This window comes from Tursiops truncatus, chromosome X (genome assembly GCF_011762595.2).
Source record: "Tursiops truncatus isolate mTurTru1 chromosome X, mTurTru1.mat.Y, whole genome shotgun sequence".
NCBI classification, from domain to species: domain Eukaryota; kingdom Metazoa; phylum Chordata; class Mammalia; order Artiodactyla; family Delphinidae; genus Tursiops; species Tursiops truncatus.
Genome location: NC_047055.1, coordinates 127,945,409 through 127,972,051, shown reverse-complemented (window position 1 = coordinate 127,972,051; position 26,643 = coordinate 127,945,409). Strand labels below are relative to the sequence as shown.

Genomic DNA, 26,643 nt, shown 5'->3' with positions numbered 1-26,643 from the left:
TACAAGAGATATGGTGCCCTCCAGGCGGGCATGCTGCCTTGGGGAGGGTCTACAGAGAAGCCCCTCCCATCAGGGCTTCGCTGAGTGACCGGTGGACCCGGGACAGTGACCAAGCCTCCTGTCCAGCTCGCACAACACGCACATGTGGAGCAGCGCTTCAGGCAACGGGAGCAGAGTGCACCCCCTCACCACGGACGCTGGGTGCTTGCATCAGGCGCCGCGCCCTGTGCCGCTGTGATGGCCACAGCATTGCCTAACCATGAGAAGTTCGTTCCTTCCTCAAAGAGTAGTGGAGTTCAGATGGTGTGAGTGTGTGTGTGTGCGTGTGTGTGTGTGTGTGTGTGTGTGTGTGTGTTAGGGCATAGGTATCATTCTTCCGGGGACTGCTGGCTTACTCAGCTCAGGCTGCCTTAACAAAATACCGTAGTCTGGAGGACTTGAGTGACATACATTTATTTATCCCAGTCCTGGAGACCAGACGTCTGAGGTCAAGGTGTCCCAGGGCCACGCTCCCTCCAGAGGCTCCCGGGGAGGGCCCTTCCCGCCTCTACCAGCTTTGGGAGGCTCCAGGTGTCCCTGGGCTTGTGGCTGCCTCCTCCTGTCTTCACAGGGGGTCTCCCCGGGTGTGCACCTGTATCCAAATTTCCCCTCTTAATAAGGACACCAGTCAGATTGGGTTAGGGCCACAGTATGGCAGCAGGACCTCATCTTAATTAATTACATCTGCACTCACCCTATTTCCAGCTAAGGTCCCGTTCTGAGGTTAGGACTCCAGCATGATTTGGGGAGGGCTGGGGAAAGGACACAGTTCACTCCATCCCAGGTGGCTCTGTTCCATGTACAGACCCGGGACCCTTACGTACAGATGGACCTGGGAAGCTCCATCATCTCCTTGGAGGAGTTTGTAGACGGATCACACGGGAGTTTTTACAGGTCTGAGCTAAAAGGACCACACATTGCTTCTGTCCATTTCCTGGACTCCAAGTCAGTCACGTGGCCGCACCTGGTGACCAGAGGGGCCGGGAGATGCAGGAGGTCTGGGAGGGGAGGGGGCTTTCTCCACGCCTGAGGCTCCCACCCCCGCCCCCCGTCTTTGCCCCACTTGTACGGGGCTGAGGCAGCTGCCACCTTTGTGGTGGCTTCAGGCCCATGGGCATTCTGGGGTCACTGACCACAGGCAGGAAGTGAGTAGCTTTCTAGGAGCCAAACGCTGAAGGAAGCAGGGAGCATGTTGTACCGTTCTAACATTTCCCCCCAAAGCGCCCTAAAACTACAACGTTGGTCAAAGTGCATTAGAGAGGCCGTGGGTACAGGACACGGTGGAATAGAAGCGTTGAAACCAGACACCTTGTCTTGTTCGAATCGTACGGAGAAGTGGTTAGTCCTTCCCTACTGAGTCTGAATTAGCGCCAGGATTTTCACAGATTTATCAGGGGAAGGACGTTTTCGTCCCTGTCTAGTTTGCTGAGAGTTTTTCGTCTCAAAGGGGTGTTAAACATGGTCAAAAGGTTTTCCTGCTTCTATGGATACGATCACCAGTTTTCTGTTAAAGGTGCCCATTATAGCGATGGTTAAAATAGCCTTATAATATTCCTGGAGTAAATCCATTGGGTCAGGAGGTGTTACCACTTTTGTACTTTACCTGATTTTCTGGGCTAGTATTCTGTGAAGGAATTTTGTGTCCAGGAGTATAAGGCGTTTTCGGTTTCAGTTTACTTCTAATGTTTTGATTTTGGTATCAGGATAACGCTGGCCTCATAAAGTGAGTCAGAACATGTTTCCCGCCTTTCCTCTGTTTTTGGAAAGTTTCTGCACGTTGTTACTATTTCTTTTTTAAATTGCTGGTGGAATTCAGCCGCAAAGCCATCTGCACCTGATGCTTTCTTTTGGGGAAGCTTTTTCATTATATATTCTATTCCTTTAATACTTACAGGGTTATTCAGGTTTGCCACTTATGTCAGTACTGCTAATGTGTGTCTTTCAAGAAGCTGGTTCATGTCATACATTGTTGAAGGTATTGGCATAACTTTTGTTCAAATTACCCCCAATTCTTCTTTCAATGTCTTTCAGGATGTGTATCAGTGTCCCCTCTTTCATTCCTAAAATTGGTCTTTTTTTGTTTTTTTCTTGATCAGTGTAGCAAGAGAGAGGGTTTTCCATTATATTGTCTCTTGTATAGCACCAGCTTTTGGTTTCCTTGACAATCTATATAGTTTTTCCATTTTCTTTTTCACTGATTTTTTTTTTTGTTCCCTTTATTTTTTTTAGGGATTTTGCTTTAGGCTTAATTTCTTTTCAGTTTAATTTGTTCTTCTTTCTCTAACGTCTTCATGTGGAAACTGATTCTTGAATTTAAACTCTATTCCTAACCTAAACACGTAATGTTATAAATTTCCCTATAAGCATTGCTGTAGCTGCGTCGCACTTTTTTTTTCTTTCATTTTCATTCAGTTCAAAATATTTTCTACATTTCCTGTGATTTCTTCTAAGATGCACATGGTAATTTATCAGTATGTCGTTTTGTTTGCAAATATCTGGTGTGTTCCAGATTTTAAAAGACTGATCTTGAATTTAATCAAGAGAGAATTGTAGTCAGAGAATATATACACAGTGAATGATTTAAACCTTTTTAAAAGGACTGACACTCCCCATGCCAGTACACGGTCTATTTTGATGAATCTTCTGTCTGTAGTTCATAAAAATGTGCATCCTGGGACTTCCCTGGTGGTCCAGTGGTTAGGACTCTGCACTTCCACTGCAGGGGACGCGGGTTCCAGCCCTGGTCAGGGAACTAAGATCCCGCAAGCCGTGCGGCTCGCCCCCCGACAAAAAAAAAACAAAAACAAATGTGCACCCTGCCGTCATTGGTTAGAATGTCCCCACAATGTCAATTAGGTCAAATTGTTGATATTTTGTTCAAGTCCTGTATATCCCTCCCGTATTCTATCTGTTCCATTAGAGAGGGAGGTGGTGCTTATGCCTCATGTATTTTCAAAATGACTGTTGAGAGCACATATATTAGGATGAATTGGCCATTTAATCGCTTGAAATGGTCCCTTCTTACCCCCGGAAATAAAATCCTGGGATAAAATCCTAGGTTTTATACAATTGGAGCTTGCATAAAATATGCTTTCCTATTATTGCCATTTAAACTATATTTAAAGTACCTTTCTTGCAGACAGCGTACTGTGGGGTACTTTTAAAGTCTAGTCTGAAAACCTTTCCTTCTCACTGGAGCGTTTAGACCATTTGCATGCAATGAACTTATTAAGATGATTGACTTTAATTCTACCATTTTGCTACTTGTTTGCTGTTTTTTTTTTTTTCAGTTTTTCTTTTTTTTCTTTTTGTCGCCCCTCCTTTCCTGACTTCTTTCCAGTTACTCTTTTAGTGCTTTTCTTGTTTTTGTGTTTTTCTCTACCGTCGGCTTTTGGGCTAGCCCTCTTTGTTCTATGGCTTGTGCCGTTCCCCTGGGATGATTCATTCAGTACATACTCTCTTCAAATAATGTTATTCTACTTCACACAGAACATAGGAATCTCACAACAGTATACGTTTACTTCCTGCCTCATCCTTTATGCCATGTCACACATGTACTTCTACGTCTCTATAAGCCCACAATACACAATACAATATTTTCTTTTAAAGAATTATCTTTTTAAAACCTTAAAAAAATGGGAAAGCTTTCCAGTTTGCCTACATTCCTACTATTTCTGGTATGCTTGTGTTGCATCTCTGCTCACCTTGGTTCCACATTCCTTCGTGAGTGTCCATCTGCTGATTTCTCCTTCAGCCACAAAAGCCTTTTTTGAAAACATTTCTTACAGACCTGCTCTTCTGGCAAAAAAACAAACAAACACAAAAATACAAAAAAAAAAACCTTTCACTTTCTGTCACTATAAAAAGTCTTTATATTTCACCTTCCATTTATCGCTAAGATACAGATTCTAGGTTGACCACGATTTGTTTTGTTTTCTTGCAGCATTGGGAGAAGTCGTTCTGTCACCTTCTGTCTCCCATTGTTTCTAAAGAGAAATCAGCAGAAATTCTTATCTTTGTTCTCTGATAGGTGCGGTGCCTTTTTTCCGTTGGTTTTGTAAGATTTTCTTGATTCCACTTTTTAAAAAGGCATTTGAGGATGATGTGTCTTAGCGTTTGTGTTTGTTGGTACCTGTGTGTCTGTGTATCCTAGTAGGGTTTTTGATCTTCCTGGGCCTGTAGGTTTATAATTTTCATTAAGTTAGGAAATGTTTGGCCACAATTTCTTCAAATATTTTTCTTTGGGGGCTTCAGCGTAGATCATTTCCATTGTCTTCCAGTTCATCCAAGTGAATTTTTTCATCTCAGATGCTATATGTTTTACCTCTAAAAATTCTGATTGGTTCCTCCTTTATATCTTCCATTCCTCACTGCATAGTGTTCATGTTTTCCTTCAAGTCCTCTAACACATTTATAGTGGCTGTTTTAATGGACGTCTCTGTTAATTTCATCGTCAGCCACTCAGGGGACGATTTCTATGACCTGACATTTCTTCTGGTCACAGCCAACACATTCCTGCTTCTCTGCGTGTCTAGTCATTTTTTATTGGGTGCTGGATATTGTGAAGGATGAGTTGGTGAGGGTCTTCTTTGGTTGCCTTCTTTAAAGATGGTGAGTCTTGTTTCAGCAGGCCGTTCCTTTATTGGTGGGTCACCTTGTTTTGAAATTTTTCAAGGTGAGTCACCTTTAGCTTTTTCTCTCCGAAAACAAAGGCCTGACTCTTCTGGGGTCTTTACTGACTTCTCAGTGTTCAGCAAGGAATCTCCACCTTGTCCCACTGGATTGTGAATGTCTCCCACCCCAAAATACACTCTCAGAATTGTTTGTCTTCGTTTTCAGAAAGTCTAAAAATAGTTGCTTTATATATTTGGCCGTTTTCTAGGGGCTTATGGTGAGAGATACATCTGAGACTACTTTACCATGACTGGAAGAGTATTTCCCACCATCTATAGTTTTTCAAAAGCTCTAGGGTTGAGAACACTATGTCCCTTTTCTTTCAGAGTACTGGAGGGTCACGAGTATATTGCAGTAAACACTCTTATGTGTATTTGCATTGATTTTGTTTCATTTTGTCTTTACAGATTTGCTTTTACTTTCTTCTGTTGGCATTAAAGTTCTTTTTTATTTGTGAGCACAACTGTAATTGGGTAGATAATAACCACTCTAAGGGAGCACAGGTAGATTTTATGGAAAACATAGTGACAGAAAACTCCCTTGTTATGTGATTTAAATATATATGGACTTATTTATATAAATATATATAATTTTATATAAGTACATTTCATATCAGATTATAAAGATTATTTTTAAATTTTAATTTTAAAATAATTAAAGTTGTGGGCTTCCCTGGGGGCGCAGTGGTTGAGGGTCCACCTGCCGATGCAGGGGATGTGGGTTCATGCCCTGGTCCGGGAGGATCCCACATGCCGCGGAGCAGCTGGGCCCGTGAGCCATGGCCGCTGAGCCTGCACGTCCGGAGCCTGTGCTCCGTAACGAGAGAGGCCACAACAGTGACAGGCCCATGTACCGCAAAAAAAAAAACCAAAAACAAAACAAAACAAAATAAAATAAAATAATTAAAGTTGTAAATAAAGCTATAAAAATTAAAAACAAACTTAAATGTAATAAAAATATGCTAAAACTCATATTTTCTACTGCATCACTCATAGCTGTTTTAATGATATTTACTGTTGTTTTGGAAGAAGTGAATATAAATTCTGAGGCATAAGAATCCATTAAAAATTACATTTTCACTTTTAAGAAATTTCCCTAGGGAAGTTGTTTTTTAAGGAATAAATTATCCTTATAGGTTGGGAGACCGTAATGCCAGAAACCAGGATATTCACAGGATTTGGTCTTGCTTGTCAAACTAAGGTTGTTGATCCTGATAACTGATCACAGTACTTGCGGTTTATAAACAGTCATTTCTGCGAAATCCTCTAAATGAGGGGTCACAGATAACAGCTGAAGAAATATCTGATGGACCTTTATAACTTTGAGTTGTTGGTCCTATGTGATTGCTTCATGAAGCAAGTCACTGATAAAACACGTGGAATCCTTTGGTCTGCAAACTCTGACCTCCGTCCCCATTGACAGCATCATACGAATATATATGTGCTTTGATTGCACTTCAAAATGTATTTAGATGTACGCATTTTGGGTGGTTTTCCAAGAAGATGAGAATTCCTCTGTGTAAGAACATAAATATCATTGTGTAAAGATCAGGTCTCCTACTTTATGAAAATATATACTCCATTATATATACTTGTATATAAGTTTGTATATTTTTAATATATCACATTAAAATTTCTTTTTTTTTTTAAAGATTTTCTGTTGTGGACCACTTTTAAAGTCTTTATTGAATTTGTTACAATACTTCTTCTGTTTTATGTTTGGGTTTTTTGGCCCCGAGGCATGTGGCATCTCAGCTCCCCAACCAGGGATCGATCCCGCACCCCCTGCATTGGAAGGCGAAGTCTTAACCACGGGACCGCCAGGGAAGTCCCTACATTAAAATTTCTATTGCAACTTGCAAAGCATTCCGAATTCTCAGCCTGTAGAGCAGACACTGAGCCAACTCTCTCAGCCTGAATTGGTTTTCAGTGAAAACGACCTTCTTTGACATACATGCTTAAGAAAGGTACATTTCCCATCAACGCGGACGGCAGCAGTGATCTGCTTTTCTGACTCTCTCCCCCCATTGTTGGGAGGGTGAGCTGGTGAGCTCACTAAGGTACTACAGATTTGGGGCCTCTGCCTGCTTCAGGCAACCACTTCTCCGTGTGGAACTCAGCTTCCCAAGGGGTAACTGAGTAGGACAAAGTTTAAGCGCTGTGTGCCTCTCTCCAGACCCTTACCCTATAGACATTTCCGATCCAGACCCACCAATTAAGAACCTAAGGATGGAGCCAGAAAGAAAAAGATTGACCTGGGACCTCCATGGAAACGTTTCCGAAATTATGTGTTTCATCAATTCAAAAGCTTTCACTAAGGTAAACCGTCGTCCCTGTACATAGCATCACAGAGACACGGGTTCTACTCCTGGGCTCAGCTGTGGAATGTGGGGTCCTTTATGGGCACTGCGGCTTGGGGCTCCTGATCTGTAAGACATCCAGAATGGTACCCACCGGAGAGGGTTGGTGTGGAAATGGGCTGAGATACTGCAGGTAGAGAACCAAGCCCAGTTGAAAGTGAGACCTCGGGAAACGCTGTCCCCCTCCACCATCCCCTGCCCCCCACTCAAATCCCCTCCTGTATCAGAGGGTTCGGAGGGCGTGAGAACTGTGACACGTCTCATGGGCAGAGGCCGTGGCGAGAATGCCAACCGCTGAGCATGTTTCATGAGAAGGACGCACCTGTCCGCGTCCTTGGGAAGAACGTTGGTTCCCTCAAATGACTCTCAACTGAATACAACCCAATCACACCCTATGTTAGTCCGCTTGGGCTGCTGCTGTAGCAAAGCACCGCACACGGGGCGGCGTAAACAACAGACATGTGTCTCCCCAAGTCCTGGAGGCTGGAATCTGAGATCCAGGCGTGGGCAGGGCTGGTCCCTCCCGAGGCCTCTCTCCTGGGCGTGTAGACGGCCGTCTCCTCCCTGTGTCCTCACGTGGTCGTCCCTCTGTGTGCGTCTGTGCCCTGATCTCCTCTTCTCATAAGGACAGCAGTCCTATGGGATCAGGACCCACCCTAATGATCTCATTTTACTTTCATCCCCTCTTTAAAGGACCCCCAACGCCAAATACATTTCCATTAAGGGCTTGGATTTCAATATATGAGGGGTTTTTTTTTGCGGGGGGGGGGGGGTAGGGCACAATCCAGTTCATGACAAACCCCTATGGGATTTTAATGGAGCTTGGCCAGTTGACCCTAAACTCTATCTGCAAGAACAAATGTTGCAGAAGAACCGAGAAATTTTTTTAAATTAATTAATTTATTTACTTTTGGCTGCGTTGGGTCTTCGTTGCTGTGCGCGGGCTTTCTCTAGTTGCGGCGAGCGGGGGCTACTCTTCATTGCAGTGCATGGGCTTCTCATTGCGGTGGCTTCTCTTCTTGCAGAGCACGGCCCTAGGCACACGGGCTTCAGTAGTTGTGGCACGTGGGCTCAGTAGTTGTGGCGCACGGGCTTAGTTGCTCGCGGCATGTGGGATCTTCCTGGACCAGAGCTCGAACCCGTGTCCCCTGCATCAGCAGGCGGATTCTTAACCTCTGCGCCACCAGGGAAGCCCTCTTTTCCTGTTTTCTGTTTTTTGTTTTCAAATCAAAGCAATACCTGCACAGAGTTTAAAGAGGAAAATAGTCGTACGGGGTTCGTTATAACAAAATAGCAACTTTTCAGTGAGACATCACTTCTTACCTTTTTACACCTGATGCTGTTGTTCTAGACCTCTGCATCTCTCTATAACACAAATTCTTGATTCATTCCGTTTAGCCAAAATGTGTTGATTTTTCTCCTAAGGGACGGGAGGCTTCACTCTCTATTTCCTATGCACAACTCACCTCCCCAGCAGTTGCCATCCCCAGCTCACACTCTCTCCTCTCTCGACAAATATTCAGTTTATTATAACCATATGAACACTATTCACACCTGAGCCATGTGGTTAATGGGGATTTTTCTTTCCTGTCTTACACAAATGTTTGTTTCTCCTAAATTTAATCATTTCCATTTCCTTGAGGTTTTATCTGTTTGCCCAGTTTGTCCATCACTACTTTACCATCACATTCTTGGCCAAATGGCTAAATATCTTCTCAAAATATCAAGGCATTCTGCCAACTCTGTCTCAGAACCTTCTAGGATATTTTTTCCTTTTGGTGAGTGATCTCCTCATTTTCATCTCCCTCTCTCTCTCTCTCTCTCTCTGCATACCAAGACTCCGGCTTTGGATGTTGAGGAAAACTAAAGAAAACCTATAGTTTTCTTTCTTTCTTTTTTAAATCTAAAGTCTCAGTGTTTTATTAGTTCTCCCCTAATTATGATTGGTAATAATAATTAGGAACAGAGCAATAATAGATTGCTCTGTCTCTCTCAGGCACGGAAAAAGACGTATTGCAGTATTCCTGACTTGTCATGCCAAGCTACAAACTACAGCATCAAGGTGACCAAAGGTCAGCCATTCTCCACGTGGATTCAGTATCCTAGTCAAGGTGAGGGGAAGATGCTCTTTCAGGGTGTTCTTTGCTTTCAATCATCCGTCAGTGCTCTGAATACCAAAATAATGGCTTTTACCTTGGATGGGTCTCCAGGGACATAGCTTCGTGGGAAAAAGACCATCTCGGAGGGTCTCACGCAATTTCACACACGGCACCTGCCTGAATGAACGGAGCTGTAGAAACAGAGCGGTTTTGTTGTTGTTGGTTTTTGTGTTTTTGCTTTTTTGTTTTGTTTTGTTTTTTTAGTTTGAGAACAGAGTTTTATCATTTTCCTCATGCCAAGCAAACAGATTGTCTGATCCCATATACGGTTTGGACAGAGAGAACATCAGTAGCAAGTCTGAACACCTCCTGCGCTCTTTGTCAGGAAGTTGGAATATCACAAAACTGTGCTCTTCTGAGAATGGGAAAACGAGGAAGATAAACTCTGGCTCCAAATTGTTGGAAATACAGTTTATGTTGTTGGATTTTTCTTTTCCCCTTTCATTAAAAAAAAAAAAAATGGGTCTTCCCTGGTGGCGCAGTGGTTGAGAGCCCGCCTGCCGATGCAGGGGACACGGGTTCGTGCCCCGGTCCGGGAAGATCCCACATGCCGCGGAGCGGCTGGGCCCGTGAGCCATGGCCGCTGAGCCTGCGCGTCCGGAGCCTGTGCTCCGCAACGGGAGAGGCCACAACAGTGAGAGGCCCGCGTACCGCAAAAAAACCAAAAATGTCTTCCGTGACTCTAGCTGATCCAGGTTTCATCCAAAATACGTCACTTCTTAAAAATAGGGTTCTGATGGCAACGGACTTTAGCTGAGGAGTAGCTAGTAAGAGAAAGAAAGAAAGTTCCAGAAGACTGTTGGGCGTTTCTTAGGCTTAGGGTTAGGTGGGCAGGGTTGGGGGCAGGAGGGGTCCGGTAAGGGTATATGGGGTCACGGGGGGCGGGCCATGGGCGGGGAGCCTTGCAGGGAGGGGAGGTGTTACCACTGCAGAAAGGGTAAGCGCTACATGGATGTGTCTATTATTTCTTTTCTTTTTTCTTTTTTCTTTTTTTTTTTTTGCGGTACGCGGGCCTCTCACTGCTGCGGCCTCTCCCGTTGCGGAGCACAGGCTCCGGACGCGCAGGCTCAGCGGCCATGGCTCACGGGCCCAGCCGCTCCACGGCATGCGGGATCTTCCCGGACTGGGGCACGAACCCGTGTCCCCTGCATCGGCAGGCGGACTCTCAACCACTGCGCCACCAGGGAAGCCCCTCTATTATTTCTTAGAACCGCGTGAGAATTCACAAGGATCACTAAAAAGAGACTCACTTAAAAATTTTTTTTTAATTTTATTGACGTATAGTTGATTTACAACGTTGTGTTAATTTCTGCTGCCCAGCAAAGTGACTCAGTTATACATAAATAGTCTTTTTCATATTCTTTTCCATGATGGTTTATCACAGGATATTGAATATAGTTCCCTGGGGTCTACAGTAGGACCTTGGTGTTTATCCGGGACTCAGTTTTGGTTTTTTTTCCCCTCTTCTTTGCAAGCCCAGAAGGGAATCCCAGGGCGGCTGCAGAAAACCTGACCTGCTGGGTCCACGACGTGGATTTCCTGACGTGCAGCTGGGCGGTGGGCCGGGAGGCCCCGAGGGACGTGCAGTACCATCTCTACCTGGAGAACCTGGAGTAGGTGTGACCTTGGGCTCGCCGGGGCTCCCCCGGGCTGGAGCGGGGGCTTCAGGGCCGCTCATGACGCAGCCGCACCCCTCACAGCTCCTATGAGAAGTGGCCGTGCTCCCAGTACAGAGCAGATGAGCAAGGGACAAACGTCCAGTGCCGTTTTCACAACATCTCTGTGTTCTCCAAGGATCTGACGCGTTTCCTGGTGAATGGTACCGGCAGCGGTTCCAAAATCCCCTGCTCTGAAACGACTGATAGACTAGCCAAAATCGGTGAGTAAGAAAATGTGACCCTGCTTCGCGTGCCGTACTTCCGTGGAGATGCTGCTTGCCGTCCTGAAACCGAATACCCGAGGCTGGGCGCTTAGATGACACACTCCTCTCCCAGAGTCCTGGGGGCTGGGAGTCGGAGGTCGGGGCGTGGGCACGTCAGTTCCTGGCGAGACCCTCTTCCTGGCTTGCGTGTTTGCTGTGTCCTCACACAGTGGAGAGCGAACTCTGGTGCCTCTTCCCCCACTTCTTTTTTATTCTTATTTCTTATTGGGGTAGAGTTGTTTTACAGTGTTGTGTTAGTTTCTGCTGTAACGCGAAGTAGAGTTCCCTGTGCTGTACGGCAGGTTCTCATTAGGTATCTGTGTTACACATCTTAGTGTACGTATGTCCGTCCCAATCTCCCAATTCATCCCACACCCCCTTGCTCTGATTATAAGGGTACTGATCCCATCATGGGGGCCTCACCTTCAGGACCTCATCTAACCCCGGATTGTGTCCCAAAGGCCCTGCCTCTAAAGCCGTCCCACTGGGCGTCAGGGCTTCCGCACGTGAATCTGGGGAGACACAGACACCTAGCTCACAGCAGCTGCTCTGTGTTCCCGGGACCTAAGGAAGCATTTCCAGAACACACCTAGCAGATGGCGCTGTGCCCCCCATCCACCGAGGACAGCTGCACCGTGAGGCTGGGGGTCTCACACGGGTCGCCCCTCTCCAGGCCCTGTGTTCAAAAATAGCTCAAAAATAGTTATTCTTTTTGTTTGAATCTATCGACGGCAGGTTTTCAGGACACAAAACCCATCTTAGCAAAGCTCTGTCAATACTTTTTACTTTAAATTAGACCCCACTGCCCCCCAAACTAGGACAGCTTCAAGCCCCATGAAACCTGGCCCCTCACCACCCTGGCTGGTCCACGTGTAGCAGGGAAGCATATGAGCGGAGAGGTGGGTGCAAAAGGGGAGAAGATGCGGGCCTCCGGTTCAGAAGCCGGGATGGGCCTCCTGCCTTTGTCTGTGGTGTCCCCCCGGCCCGGAGCCAACCTCACTCTGATGCCACGTCCCTCACACACCACGCGCCCCTGGGCGAGTGCAGCCCTACACGTGTAGCCCCGCCCGCAACTCCGCACTGTGCTCCGGCCCCAGCCCTGCTGTCCACGTGGGGTGTCCACGGCCTGGTTCCCAGCAGGGGTGGCGGGGTGGTGCCAGCCCGTGTGGCAGTGGGAGTGGAGGTGGCCGGAGGTTTGAGTGCACATCAGTGGGGGGACCCGGGACTGGGGACCACCCCATGGTGAGCCTGGGCAGACACCAGTGGGGTCCTGGCGGGGGGTCAGACCTGTAGACCTAGACGCCGTCCCTCAGGAAACTGATGGAGCCGGAATCAGGGATGCACAACACCCCAGGGAGGGCAAAGGGCGGAGCCCTGGGACAGCCCACAGAGGGGCCCCGAGGGTCCTGGAGGAGCTGGGTCCCACTATGGGGGTGGCAGGTGAGAAGGAAGCAGGGGGTGGGACCCGGTCAGAGTCCAAGGCGGGGGCAGAAGATTCCGGGTGAACTTTTGGGAGTGGGATTGGCGGCCAAAGTCTTGGGGGCAGGACTGGCCCCGGGCAGCTCGGGGAGGGGCCAGCTGCCCTGGAGGTGGGGTCTGAGCAGAGCCGATTGGTCCAGTGGGCAGGAGGGCGGGACCTTGCAGCTGGCCCGCGCTTTGCTCCCCCTGCTGGAGAAGTGTAGCCCCAGGGACTGGAATCGCCAAGAGGGAAAAGAACAGCGCTGCTCTGAGGGGTGTCCCTGCACAGACGAGAAGAAAGCTTTGCAAGGGCCTCCGAGTGGGTGAGGGGTCCCCCCGGGCCAGTGTCTGAGCTGGTCCGCAGGCTCCGTGACCCTAATCATCCCAACAGTTTTCTCTCACTTGTCTCTGTCTCTTGATACTTTTTAACCTTGGAATGACATTTTCCTCTCTTCCCCCCCCCACCCCCCCAGCTTGTAGGAGGCCTCTTTTAAAAGTATCTCTGGGCGGGGGGGGGGGGGAGGGAGAGAAATTCTTTTTTGATGTGCTTTACTCATAAAAGTGTTTTTTTTCTCCCTAGAGGTATTAGCTGCTCCCAACATCACTAGCAGGTGGTGTAACCAAAGCTACTCGTTCATGCAGTGGCAAGTGAGGAGTCACCTTAATGATGACTTCAAGTATGAACTGCAGATACAGAAGGTAAGCGGTTTCCTGGGTGGGCATCTCTTATACTCTTACATCCCCCTGGACTCTGGGGCTTTGGGGGTAGGTGAAACATTCAAAAAAAAAAAAAAACAGAGGAACTGTAAAATAAATGAGCTTTAGCAAAACTCCAAGTGTTTGGCCGTTTGAGTGACACCGCTGACGTTGGAAAGGAATCAGAATACGGAAGGGAATGCTTGCATGCTTTCGTCAGGTTTGGGGTAGAGGAGGGATGTTTACCTGTCAACACGCAGAAGATAACCCTACAGAAAAAGAGCAAAAGGTTGAAACAGCCACTTGGTGAAACTCTGTCTGACCGTATGTCACAGAGCCTGCAATTCCCCTGCGAGAAATGAAACCAGTAGCCCCCCCCAAAGATGGGACCTAAGTGTTTGTAGCACCTACGTGTATAATGGTCCCTAAACAGGACACAACCCTAGGGAAGGGATGAACAAAATATAGCCACGCAGCGGAATCCTAGCCACCAAGAACTGGAGGGTCCCTTGTGTATGTTTGAAAGTGTCATAAAAGAAACGATTTACACAGGAAAACTCAGGATGCTCTGTAGGGACAGATCTGAGGGCTGGGGCAGGGGCACAGGGAGGAGGGCATATGGAGGAGAAGCTGGAGGGAATTTGGGGGTGATGGACACGTTTCCTGTATTGTGCCGGTTTCACGCACACGTTTGCCAAAGTCAGCAGATTATATGCTCTGCTGGTGTGCTTTGCTGTATGCAAATCATACCTGAATAAAGCTACTGTTAAAAAAATATGCTGGAGATCACCGGTATTCTATACTCAGTGACTGACATAGTTATTGACTATGTTTATTTTTCTGTAGTGTTACATTTATTTATACTTTACACTCAACTTTTTCATAAGCCCAAGACTGCTCAAAAAAATGGAGTCAATAGATTAAAAAAAAAAAGGACCAGCTATTTTTGCGCTAGGTGGTATTTTGTACTTAATTGTCTACTTGTAATTATTTATTGTTTATGTATTTATAGTCAATAACTGCTTGTACTCATTTTTTATTTTATTGAAGTAGAGTTGATTTACTCTGTTGTGTTAATTTCTGCTATACAGCGAAGTGATTCAGTTATACCGATATATACATTCTTTTTCATATTCTTTTCCATGATGGTTTGTCACGGGATATTGAATATAGTTCCCTGTGCTACACAGTAGGACCTTGCTGTTTACTCAATTTTTCTATAAACACAAAACTATTCAAAAAAATCTATTAATTAAAAAAAGACCAAGCACTTTGAGTCAATCAGTATTTTATACTCAATTATTTACTTATATTTATTACATTTATTTATTATCTATGTTCAATCACTGCTTATACTCAATTTTTCCACAACCTTAAAACTACTCAAAACATCTATTAATTTAAAAGACCAAATATCTTTGCACTAATCAGCATCTTATACTCAATTATTTACTTATATTTATCTTTTATGTGTATTTACCTGTTTGTGTGTATTTATTATTTATATTCGTGTTCTGATTATTTCATACTCAACTGTTCTATAAACCTAGAACTGCTCAAAAAATTAGTCCATAAATTAAAAGAAAATAAGTAGTTTTGAGCTCATTGGTATTTTTATACTCAGTTATTTACTTATATTTATTCATTATGTCAATGTATTTATATACCTATGATTTATACTCCATTACTGCTTATCTTCAAGTTTTCTGTAAACCCAAAACCACTCAAAAAAAGTCAAGTCTATTGATTAAAAAGACCAAATATTTTTGAGGTAGCTGGTATTTTATACTCTACAATTTACTTACATTCACTATTGCTGTCTACTGACTTATGTACTATATTTATTATTTAGACTCAACTAGCGTATGGTCAATTTTTCTGTTAACCAAAACGACTCAAAAAAATCAAGTCTATCCATTTTATTTTTTTCATAAAAGACTAGGTACTTAAAAAACTTTTTGTTTTTAATTGGAACATAGTTGATTTACAATGTTGTGTTAGTTTCAGGTCACAGCAAAGTGATTCAGTTACATACACATATTAACTGTATATATTCAGTTTTATATATATATATATATATATTTCAGATTCTTTTCCATCGTAAGTTATTACAAGATAGTGAGTAGAGTGCCCTGTGCTCTACAGTAGGTCCTTGTTATTTATCTATTATATATATAGAGTAGTGTGTGTCTGTTAATCCCAAACTCCTAATTTATCCCTCCCCCAGGTACTTTTTAGTTCATCGATATGTTATACTCAGTTACCTCTATTTATTATTTTTGTGTACAGAAGTACTCTATTTATTATTTCTACTCAATGACTGATTATTTTATCCTCGACTTTTCTGTAAACCTGAAGAGGCTCTGACAAATGATGGCCCTTCCTGGGGATGGGGTCAGGCACCCACGCTCTGCTTTTCTCTTACAGGGTACGGAGCTCGCCTACAAACAGGAGGTGGGTGTCCCCCGCCCCCGCCCCAGTCTGGCATCCCAAGCGCAGGCTCCTTACGTCTATTACTGTCCAGTGACTCTGAGATGAAGCTCCCCTGTCCATAGACCGGATGCCATCACCTGCCTGGTGCTGCCCTAAAGGTCCACCCCCCGGCCCCCAAATCCCTCAGGATTCGGTGGGAGTGTCACCACGCCCTAATTCACTACCTAACTGCCTCCAACCTGCGGAGGCAGCTGCTTCCGTACCGCAACTACCGGCCACAGACCCCATGGCCCCCGTCTCTCCTTTGTCTCTCTCTGTCTCTGTCTCTGCCTCTTCCTCCCGTCTCTGCCTCTGTCTTCTCGGGGCTTCTCCTCTGTGTCTGTGTCTCTCCTCTTCTGTGTCTTAGAAGGACCCTGTCATTGGATGTAGGGCCACCTTCCTCCAGGAGGACCTCATCTCAGACCCTTCACCTCATCACAACTGCAAAGACCCTTTGTCCGTGTAAGATCGCATTCACGGGTACCAGCTGTTAGAATATGGACTTATCTATTGTTTTAGGGGATATGATTCAAATCCATACTAGATATATGTGTGTGTGTATATACAGAGGACCACACAGTGTGGGCAACAGACCTTCATTCTCCCTCGGTCCTGGGGACCAGACGTCTGAGTGAGATAAAAGTGTCCCAGGGCCGCGCTCCCTCCAGAGGCTCCAGGGGAGGGTCCTTCCCGCCTCTTCCAGCTTCTGGGGGCTCCAGGCGTCCCTGGGCTTGTGGCCGCATCCCTCCCATCTCTGCCTCTGTCTTCCCGGGGCTTCTCCTCTGTGTCTGTGTCTCTCCTCTTCTGTGTCTTAGAAGGACCCTGTCATTGAATGTAGGGCCACCCTCCTCCAGGAGGACCTCATCTCAGACCCTTCACTGCATCACCTCTGCAGAGACCCTGTTTCCAAATAAGGTCCCAGGTTCTGGGGGTACGACTCTTCTTGGGGGGACCCCACTGAATGTTCTACAGGCTCCATTCTGCCTGACACCCGAGATGCCACCACTCTTCTTGACCTCACCGGCGGTGGCCACCACGAATACTGACCTTCTAGTGATTAGAAAGAATATTTTTATTTAGATGCCAAGAACCTGGGCTGAGACGCAAAGGGAGCTTGCGGTTCCCGGCCCCTCTGAGCACCAGGCATCTTCCTGTCTCCCAAGGGGGGCTGGCCGGGCTCTCTCTTGGGTGGCCGTCTTAGTTCCCTGGGGCAGCCGTAGACTGGGTGACTGAGAACCACAGACATTCACCCTCCCCCAGTCCTGGGGACCAGACGTCTGAGGTCAAGGTGTCCCAGGGCCGCGCTCCCTCCAAAGGCTCCAGCGGAGGGTCCTTCCTGCCTCTTCCAGCTTCTGGGGGCTCCAGGCATCCCCGGGCTTGTGGCCGTATCCCTTCCATATCCACAAGGTGTCTCCCTGTGTGTATGCACGTGTCTGTCTCCGAGTTTCCCCTCTTTATAAAGACACCAGTCATAGTGGCTAGGGGTCCACTGTACCCTATCCGACCTCCTCTTAACTCATCACATCTGCATCAACCCTATTTCCAAATAAAGTCGTCTTCTGAGACGCTGAGTGTTAGGACCCCAACACGTGAATGTGGGGAGGACCCACTCAACCCCTTGAAGGCCCCATTCTTCTGCCACGGACTGGGAATGGACTTTCCCCTCTACTTTCTTTTTTTTTTTTTTTTTTTCCCTCTACTTTCTTTTAAACTGCAGATCTATAAAGCCTTCTTGGAGCTGAACAATCCTGGGACCTACACGGTGCAAGTAAGGGCCAGGGATGCCACCTTCTCCCATTACAAACCTTGGGGTCCGTGGAGTGTCCCCCAACACTTCGGTGAGTGGGAGGGTCCCTCCTGTCTCTTCCAGCTTCTGGGGGCTCCCGACGTCCCTGGGCTTGTGACCGCCTCCCTCCCGTCTGTGATGGTGTGTCCAAGCTGTCCCATGGCGCTGCGCCAGGCGCGCGGAGACGGCTATCGCCAACACTCTGAGTTACAAGACAAACCTTTTAATGCAGTTTAAAAAAAGAATCGAAATTGAGGCGAAAAATCCATGATGTTTAATCCATATATTAGATTCAAGAACTAGGGCAGCGCGCACCCAGGACGCAGCGTGGCAGGGAGGGAGGGAGGTGGGGAACAGACCAACCTCGGCCCCGCCCCTCCCGATGGGCGTGGCTGACCCCCGTCCCCCCCGCCCGCGACCCGAATTGATCCGACGGGTCGGCGCTACCAGCCCCCAACTCCAAGTGTCGGTCGGTGGTCGGGGGGCATCGGGATTCTGGCGACTTGGGAGGGATTCCCGAGGGGCCCGGCCCGGTGCGCAGGTGGCCGCTGTCCCCAGGTGGACGGTGCTCCTGGACGCGCCTCCCGCCCCCCGTGCCGGCCACCTCCTTCCCGAGCCCCCGTGGAGGTGCTGACCCCGGACCTCCTGGGACCTGCCCGACGCGTCCCGCCCCTCTTCCGTAGTGTGTGAGGAGGGCGCGCGCCTCCCCGTCTGGCTGACGTCTTTGCTGATCGCCCTGGGGACGCTGCTGGCTATGGGGCTCGTGCTCCGGTTTTGCAGGTGAGCCCGCGGGCCCCTGGTTTGCGCGGTCGTTTTCTGGAGTGCGATCCGCAGGCCAGGCAGCCCGCGCTGCCCACTCTCCGCCGCCCCCGCCCCGCCCCGTGCACCCGTGCGTCTGGGCTGCGGGACGCTCCCCCGCCAGTCGCAAGCCACCGCCTCTCGTCGCCCCAGCGGTCTTTTGCCAACCAGAACCTGGTTTCTGCCACCTGGTCCCTGCCGCCCGCGGAACCCAAGGAGCCGGGTCCCCCGTGCAGCACCCTGCGGGCCCCTCCCTCCCCAGCACCTGTGTGGGGGGTCTGCTGGTCCCCACATGCCCGCGCTGTTCGCTCCCTCACACCTCACCCCGACGCCGACTAGAAATAATCTTTCTAGTGATTAGAAAGAATATTTTTCTTTGGATGCCAAGAGCCTGAGCTGAGACGCAAAGGGAGCTTGAGGTTCCAGGCCCCTCTGAGCACCAGGCATCTTCCTGTCTCCCAAGGGGGGCTGGCCGGGCTCTCTCTTGGGCGGCCGTCTTGGTTCCCTGGGGCAGCCGTAAAAACGACCCTAGAAAAGGTAGCTCCTCCGGACGGGGCTCCGGGACCCCTCCCCAGCCTGGCAGGCAGCAGGCGCGCGGCAGCGTCAGCCAGGCCGGTTGCGGTCCCTTCCACAGGCCTGCGTGCTGAGCCGAAAGGGTGCGCCCGGCACAGGCCCCGCCCCGCCCCGCCCCGCCCCGAGCGCCGGCTCCTGCCTCGTCTGGCTGCTGGCTTCACGCCCACCCCTCCCAGCCGCTTCAGGCTGAGCCTGGTTTGGGAGCGGATGGGACGCCGACCCAGGGAGGGGACCACCGGCTCGGCGCGGAGGCTGTGGGGTGGGAAGGTTGCCATGGTGATAGGATGGGGTCTCGTGAGAGGTGCCAAGGTGGGTGCGGTGCAGCTGACTGAGCAGATGCAGCTCTGCTAGGGCTCCGCTTTCTCATTTCCGCACGTCTCCTGCAGGGACCCCTCCCAAAGGAGGCTGCACTCCTACTACATCGGGGCCTCGCTGGGGCTCTAGTGGACGCCGCATCTCCCCTCCGCTGGTGGGTGCGGGTTTCAGAACAGGTGTCTCTCTCTCCTCCGAGGTTCTCGGTGATGCAGAAGCTGTTCCCTCCCATCCCTCACATGAAAGACCATATCAATGGCAAACTTCAGAACGGAAGGACGGTACGTGGTCTCCCGCCGGGGACACATCTGGTGCCAGGTGCCTGCAGCCCCACCCAGGGAGCAGGGCACTGCTGGCCCTGGAGGGTGGCCTAGGAATGTGATGGGCAGGGGAGGAGCCGGCTCCGGTCCTGTGACACAGGCGGCCACTCCGAGATGCGGGTCCGGGAGCCCCTGGGGAGCCTCCCGCCGCCGTGTGTTCTGCGCTGGCCCTGCCCCTGGGGCTTTCCAGGGTGCACTTGCCCCCACTGTGGCTCTGCACTCACCTCGCCTCCCTCACCCCGCAGATGACCTGGGACCCCGACCAAGACAGCCAGGAGGAGTGTCCAGTGGCCGAGGTGCAGGTTCTGGGGGAAACATGAAGCTGGTGCAGAGGCCCGGTTTTCCGCCAGGCAGAGGGCGCACAGCCTGCTCATGGCAGGTCGTGGATGTTTCAAGCGGGGTCAGGGATGGAAAAGCCCGGTGCAGTTGACACGGGGTCACCTCGAGGAAGAAAGAACAAAACATGTGTTGGGCTCATGTCTCATGTCACGGCTTTTTTCCTCATCCGTGACCCCTGGAAGTGGGGGTCACCCCCCAGCGCCGCTGAGCCCCACGTTCCAGCCTCCTGGACTTGGCCGGTGCTCGCACGCCCACATGCCCACTGGGTTTGCTCCCTCCCAAGTCCGTTAAGGGGCCCTGCCTGCCTGGTTTCTCTGTCTTGAACTGTTTTCTTGCTGCATTTCCCCTTTGTAAGCCCCTTAAATCACTTGTGTGACAACGCGGGGCTGGGGGGGGGATGGTGTCTACATCCCTCCCCTGGCTACGTGTGCGACCCCAGGGAAGGCACACGGGAGACAGGCGTCAAGGCGGCAGGAAAGGGGGTGTCAGGGCAGTGTGGCCTGTGGGCCTCGGGGGCCCGCAGGCGCAGAGGTGTGGCCCTGCGTCCAGACATGGTCGTGGTGGGCAGTGAAGACACCCACCTGTACGCCCACGTGCACTGCCTGGCCCACGGGAACCCGAGTCTCCAAGAGGCAAGGCTTCCCTGGAGGACCTCTAATTTCGTTCCCTTGTTTACATGCTTAACATGTCAAGTTCTGTAGCAAAGAATTCAACCCCAACGGCAGATGCAGACTTGCTAGCTTTGCGGAAGGCACCCCTGCTGCGTCTGCAGGATGGCGCACAGTCTATGGGCCTAAATGCACTCGGGTGGAACCGTGTCCCAGGTGTGACCCCGGCAGTCAGCACAGGTCTGGGTAGACAGACAGACGATGTCCCAGTTCTAAGTGACTCCACCCCAAGGGCTGGGGCACAGGTGCGTCAGAAGCCCAGGCTGCTCCTCAGGACTCCTCTGTGGAGCCGGGGCTGGCGGGACCCACGTGGGCGTGTGGCGGCCGTGCCGTCCTGTCCCCCACCCAGCTCCACTCAGGACTCCTCTGTGGAGCCGGGGCTGGCGGGACCCACGTGGGCGTGTGGCGGCCGGTGCCGGTCCTGTCCCCCACCCAGCTCCAGCAAGGTAACCTTGGGGAAAGCCAGCTCCAGCTCGTCTTCTCTGACCGACCTCACCCTGGGCTGGAGATGGAAGCTCTGCTCTCCGATGAACTCAGCCGGCCTCGGGGCGGTCCTGCTGTGGCCTGCAGCTGGCTTCCCCTCGAGGCGGTCCTGCTGTGGCCTGCAGCTGGCTTCCCCTCTCCAGCCCCTGCAGCGGACCCGTCTGACCTCTTCAAGGTCACTTGGTGCTGGAAGCTCCACGTGGACCCAGGGGACAGTTCTGTTCTTGGGCGGCTCTGCGTGCGACCGTGAGGCCTCAGACTGGTGATGACCCTACAGGCACAGTGCCAGACCCTGAGAACACCCAGAGCAAGCCCCAGAATACACCCCATTCCCCCATGATGACGTACCAGGACCCTGGGGCCAGCCTGGGAGAGACGCTCAAAGCAAGTTCTCTCCGTGCTGGAGACATCAGGCTTCCTGCAGATACAGCTCCAAGGGGGGGAGGATGCTTGCCTGCCTGGGGCTGGGGGTCAGGGACACCTGAGAGGGTGCACGTGCTCACCTTGCAAGGGATTCCACTGTGAGCCCAGGGCAGGGGTGGCCCACGGGACACACAGCTGCTACCACCCTGGGGGGCTTCTCTGTGGTTAAACCCCACAGTGACAGGTAGGCCTGGAAGGGCGGGCACTGGGGGAAGGGAACTTCAGGTTAGGAAGCCCCAGGGTCCCCGCATCTGCGTGCTCCCCTCAGCACCCGAGGGCGGCCCCTGGGACAGGCCGGGCCACAGATGGGCAGCCAGGGCCCCCCCTTCCCCAGCTCAAGACCCTGCTGTTTCCTGCTCCCACCCCACGAGGCCGCTCGACTCAGAAACAAAACCGGCGTCCGTGTGTCCTGATTTTATTGTTTCGCAGCAGAACGCCTGACATAGAACATAACTAAATATTCGGCTGTGCAAAAAAGAATAGTGCTTAAGTACAAATGGAGACAAGATTTTCTTAAATAAATACTTAAACACGAGTCGGTCCTACAAGCACCTGGAATCTAGGTCTGGCGGGTAGAGGTGCCTCACCGCCTGTGGACCCACGAAGACGTCACGATTACCCTCCCCCCGTAATCAGTACATGGACCCAGGGCCGACGGTCACGAGGAGCCCTCTGCGGGGCCGCCCCAGCCCTCCGCGAGGACACTGGAATTTCTCGAAGGTCGATGGTCCGTAACAGGTATTCCTCTATGTGGAGGTGTTGGTCGCTGTGGCGAGTGGGCAGGGCGCCTAGATGACCTTCTTCAGCTCGTCATACAGGACCAGCACGAAGGCACCGCCCATGCCGCGGAGCACGTTGGACCAGGCGCCCTTAAAAAAGGCTCTGCCGCCCTCGTCCTTGAAGATCTTTCGCCAGCAGTCCAAGGTGCCCCTGTACATGATGTCGGCTGCGGGGAGAGGGCGGGGGTCACGGAGAGGATCCCACAGGCGCGAAGCAGGCCCCGGAGAGACACGGTGCCGACGCGGGGCCCCAGCTGCCACCACCTGGGTGGCTAGGCGTTTCGACCGCAGGAAAAGGAAGCTCTGGACACCCCCAGTTTGGGTGGGATCGAACACAAACTAGAGCCCCAGCCTCCCTAGGGCCCAGCACACCCGAGGATCAAGGGCAGAGAGGGGGCAGGCACCCGGCCCAGGCCTCCCCCACGAAGCCCAGCTACTTCCCTCTGGGACCAAATGCTGCACGCCCCCACCCCCCCCCCCACCCCCGCCTGGCACGGAGCACCTCACGTGCTGGCTGTGCACCTCCGAAGGACCGAACGCCAGGCCACTCAGCGATGCCCCACCCCCAGAGCACAGGCAGCCCGGAGCAGGGCGGAGACGGTACCTCCTTTGCGCCCCGACTGCATCATCATCCTCCGCCTTACGGTGTCGAAGGGGTAGGAGACCACGCCCGCCACGGCCGTCACCGTCTGCGCGATCATCCAGCTCACCACGATGTGCGTGTTCTTAGGGTCGGGGAGCATGCCTGCGGGGTCACCGTGGGCGTGAGGCCCCCGGGATCTCCACGCGGGGAATCCCAGCACCAGGTGACGCTAGACTGGTCACACTGGGGTCAGCACACCAGCCAGAAATGGGGAAGCCACCTGCAGGCTGGGAGGATGGCCCCAGAGACCAACCCAGTACCCGGCAGCAGGGGCCTCTCTAGAGGGAAACAGACGGGCCTTGGCAAGTGGAAGGTTTCACACCCATTCCACTGCAAAGGTGCCAGCGGGCCTGGGCCCCGACAACCAGGGTGACTTACTTCACAGGGCGTGAAGTGTGTCCTCCCCCAAAATATACTAAAGCCCCAAACCCCAGGACCTCAGAGTGTAACTGTACTAGGAAATAAAAGCTTTTACAGAGATAATTAAAGTAAAAAAAATCAGGTCATCAGGGTGGGTCCAGATCACATAGGACTAGTGTCCTTATAAGAAGAAATTGGGACACAGACACACAAAGGGAACAACCCTGTGAGGACACAGGGAGGAAACAGCCGTCTACAAGCCCAAGAGAGAGGCCTCGGGAGGAACCAGCCCTGCCCACACCTGGATCTCAGATTCCAGCCTCCAGGCCTGGGAGTCCACAGACATGCTATTGAAGCCCCCCGCCCAGCACCCGTCCAGTCAGCCCCGAGAGCAGAGCGCACTCACCTTTGGCGGTGTCATACACGCCGAAGTACGCGGCCCGGTAGATGATGATGCCCTGCACAGAGACGCTGAAGCCCTGGTACAGCCCCCGGATGCCGTCAGACTTGGTAATCTTCACCAGACAGTCTCCCAGGCCTTTGAACTCCCGCTCCGTGCCGGATTTGCCGACGTCAGCCGCCAGCCGGGTTCTGGCGAAATCCAGGGGGTAGACGAAGCAGAGCGAGGTGGCTCCGGCCGCCCCGCCGGAGGCCAGGTTGCCGGCGAAGTACTTCCAGAACTGCGTGTGCTTGTCCACGCCCCCCAGGAAGATCTGCTTATACTTATCCTTAAAGGCGAAGTTGAGGGCTTGCGTGGGGAAGTAGCGGATGACATTGGCCAGGTTGCCCCTCCAGAAGGACAGCACACCCTGCTCCTTGGGGATGCGCACGATGCAGTCCACGATACCCTTGTACTGTTTGTCGGCCGCGATCTGCTTGCTGGCGTGCTGTACCTGGGGGCAGAGACAGGGGTTTTACACGAGGGCCTAAGTCAGACGCCCCCAAGAACCCCCAACGAAAGGTGTCGTCTTCGTAAGATAACATGTGCATGGGGCCTTTAAGCTGGCCAAACGTCCTACCAGAAAAAAAGCATCTTTTGGTCACTACGGGTCCCTACAAGTGTTACAAACAACAAACTAGCAACGATGTTTGCATTAGCGCTACATTTCTAACAATCCCGCAACAAAAACAGCTTATTCTGACTCAGAACAGCAAAAGGGAAATAAAAAGGGGAAAAGAACGGAAGTCCAATGAAGGACACGACGACTGCCCTCGTGACCCGCCCAAGGTCACGGCCCTCGCCCCGCGGGGCCCGTCCACGCGGCTGCTCCATGCGCATGCGTTCCCCGAACTGTGCCGCAAGGCCCAGTGCGCACGCGCCCGCGGCCCCATTTCTGCGCAGGCGATAGCGCCCACGTGACGCGCGCCCGGGCAATCCCCGGAAGCCGGCGGCGCGCGGACAAAGCGGCGCAGCCTCCCGCTTCCGGTGCACGCGGCCTGCCCGGCCCGTTGTCCCCGCGCCCCGGACCCTCGCACCTCGCCCGGCGTCCGCGTGTGCGTAGCCGGCTCCCACCTGTAGCAGCAGCTTGACCCGCTCGATCGGGGCCACGGCCGTCTTGGAGATGGCGGCGGCGATGCCTCCGGCCAGGAAGTCCTTGGCGAATGAGATGGCCTGTTCCGTCATGGTGGCGAGGCGGGCAACGCAGCGGGAAGAGAGTGGAGGGGAGGCCCGGAGAGCCGGAGCGTGGGCACCGCTGGTCTGCGCTGCCGCCGCCGGGACCGAAAAGACGGGGTAGCCAGCGCGCAGCCGCTAAGGCGCCCACGCCCCGCCCCGATCCCCCGCGCGCCGAGCCCATTGGCTGCGCCACCGCACAAGCCCCGCCCCTTCCCGCTCGTCTCGCCCCCACGGGCTGCCGGGAGCAGCTTGCGCCCCGCCCCTCGCCCTCGAGCGCCGCGCCCATTGGCTGAGCCGCCGCCGACGTCCCTCCCCTTCCCGCTCGCCGCGCCCGGGGCATGTAGGGAGCCGGGCCCCGCCCATGTGCCTTGCGGGCTGGGGGGCGCGGCGGCCGCCTTGACCTTATGAAGGTCACGCCGGGCCAGGGGGACGCGATAGACGGCGGTTATGTAAGGGGAAGGCCAGGGGTCGCTGAGTCCGACGCCCGATGTTCATCCTGCCCCGGCCCCGGCATCGGACCCTCGGACCCTTGGGGTCGTCCCGGTGATTCCCGAGTCCCGACCGCGACCCCCAGTCTAAGTCCGCTGACCTTTGAGGACCGGCGGCGACCCCGGACTCGTCTTAATGACTCCTGTAGACTCCCGAGTCCCGGCCGCGACCCCAGGGATCACCCCGCGGGAGAAGCGACAGGTCGCGGGGTCAGGGCCGGAGTAGGAGGCCGCTCCGAGCCCCCCAGGCCCGGTTTCTCGAGGGCTTGCCTGTCCCCTGCCCGGTAGGCCCCGGGTCCGCCCGTAGGAGCGCCCCCGGAGGACCCCGCCCTGCCGGGGGGTCCCCCGACCCTGACCCCGAGACTCCGGCTGCACTGGGCGCGCCGGGCACTGGGGGGTCCCGGGGGTCCCTCTCCACCCACCCGGCCGCTTTCCCTGGGCCCTGACCTCCCGGGGCCCAGTGGGCCTCAGACTCGGGTCCCCCTGCCATGCCGCGCGCTGCGACGTGGCGGCTCCAAGAGCGACAGGGGCACATGTGCTGCCCGCACACGCTCACTCACACATGCATCCACGTGCCCATGCCTAGACACGTGCCCACACATGCCCACGCACACCTGCATACACACGCAGACAGGCACATATGTCACCCGCAGGAGCACATCTACCCCCCTCCCCCCAGGAAGTCTGAGACCTAGGTGTTTTGAAATGCTGTGAACTTTTTATTGAATTATAACTAAATGGCACAAGTCGTAAGTGTATTGTTCTGTGAATTTTCACTAAGTGAGTGCAATGGTGTCTCAGCACCCAGGTCAACAAAGTATCCTTTTCTTGGTGCAAGGATGCGTCCTTTCATTTATTTCGCTCCCTGCCTGTTTCTTCTTTCTCTCTTCCTCTTTTTTCTCTTTGCTCCACCCCCCATATTTTCATGAGGGGCTTTCCTGCATCCCCTCCAGCCGGTGACGCTGGGTGGATGGATGCCAGGGGCGGGCCCACCAGAGCCCAGGGCACCCGGAGCCTGCCATTCGTTTCCCCGGGCCCCGGTGTCCTTGCAGGGCCTTGCTCTGCCCTCTCATGACTTCCGTGGAGAAGCAGGTAAGAGGCGGGACCTGAGGCTGGTGCCGCTGCAGAGGGTGGGGCGGCTCAGGGCATGCACTGGGCGAGGATTGGGGTGTGTGTGTGGGTGGGTGTGTGTGTGTGTGCTTGATGTTCTGGCGCTTTCTGAGGCTTCACGGGACTGGGGGACAGAACAGAGCTGGGGGGCCCTGCCCGGCTCCCGTT

The 26,643-nt window shown here is 52.3% G+C and overlaps 2 protein-coding genes across 3 annotated transcripts in view; one reads left to right on the top strand and one right to left on the bottom strand.

Annotated features, from left to right (window-relative positions):
* The window catches only part of LOC117310418 (interleukin-3 receptor subunit alpha-like), a 31,734-nt gene extending 9,374 nt beyond the window's left edge, over positions 1 to 22,360 (top strand). For both annotated transcript variants that reach the window (XM_073798785.1, XM_073798784.1), the window contains 10 exons: positions 6,889 to 7,031; positions 9,069 to 9,183; positions 10,712 to 10,844; positions 10,932 to 11,110; positions 13,191 to 13,309; positions 15,734 to 15,760; positions 17,496 to 17,616; positions 18,248 to 18,344; positions 19,447 to 19,528; positions 19,813 to 22,360. In XM_073798785.1, the coding sequence (XP_073654886.1) occupies positions 6,889 to 7,031; positions 9,069 to 9,183; positions 10,712 to 10,844; positions 10,932 to 11,110; positions 13,191 to 13,309; positions 15,734 to 15,760; positions 17,496 to 17,616; positions 18,248 to 18,344; positions 19,447 to 19,528; positions 19,813 to 19,887 (1,091 nt within the window). In that variant the 3' untranslated portion in view covers positions 19,888 to 22,360. The remainder of the gene's footprint in view (positions 1 to 6,888; positions 7,032 to 9,068; positions 9,184 to 10,711; positions 10,845 to 10,931; positions 11,111 to 13,190; positions 13,310 to 15,733; positions 15,761 to 17,495; positions 17,617 to 18,247; positions 18,345 to 19,446; positions 19,529 to 19,812) is intronic.
* LOC117310419 (ADP/ATP translocase 3) lies at positions 21,880 to 24,909 on the bottom strand. Its single transcript, XM_033849999.2, has 4 exons — positions 24,776 to 24,909; positions 23,669 to 24,155; positions 22,864 to 23,004; positions 21,880 to 22,426 (listed from the first exon to the last, which is right to left on the bottom strand). Exons 1-4 carry the CDS (start codon positions 24,884 to 24,886, stop codon positions 22,269 to 22,271), a joined length of 897 nt encoding a protein of 298 aa, XP_033705890.1. The 5' UTR covers positions 24,887 to 24,909; the 3' UTR covers positions 21,880 to 22,268.
* Positions 24,910 to 26,643: the final 1,734 nt, after the last annotated feature.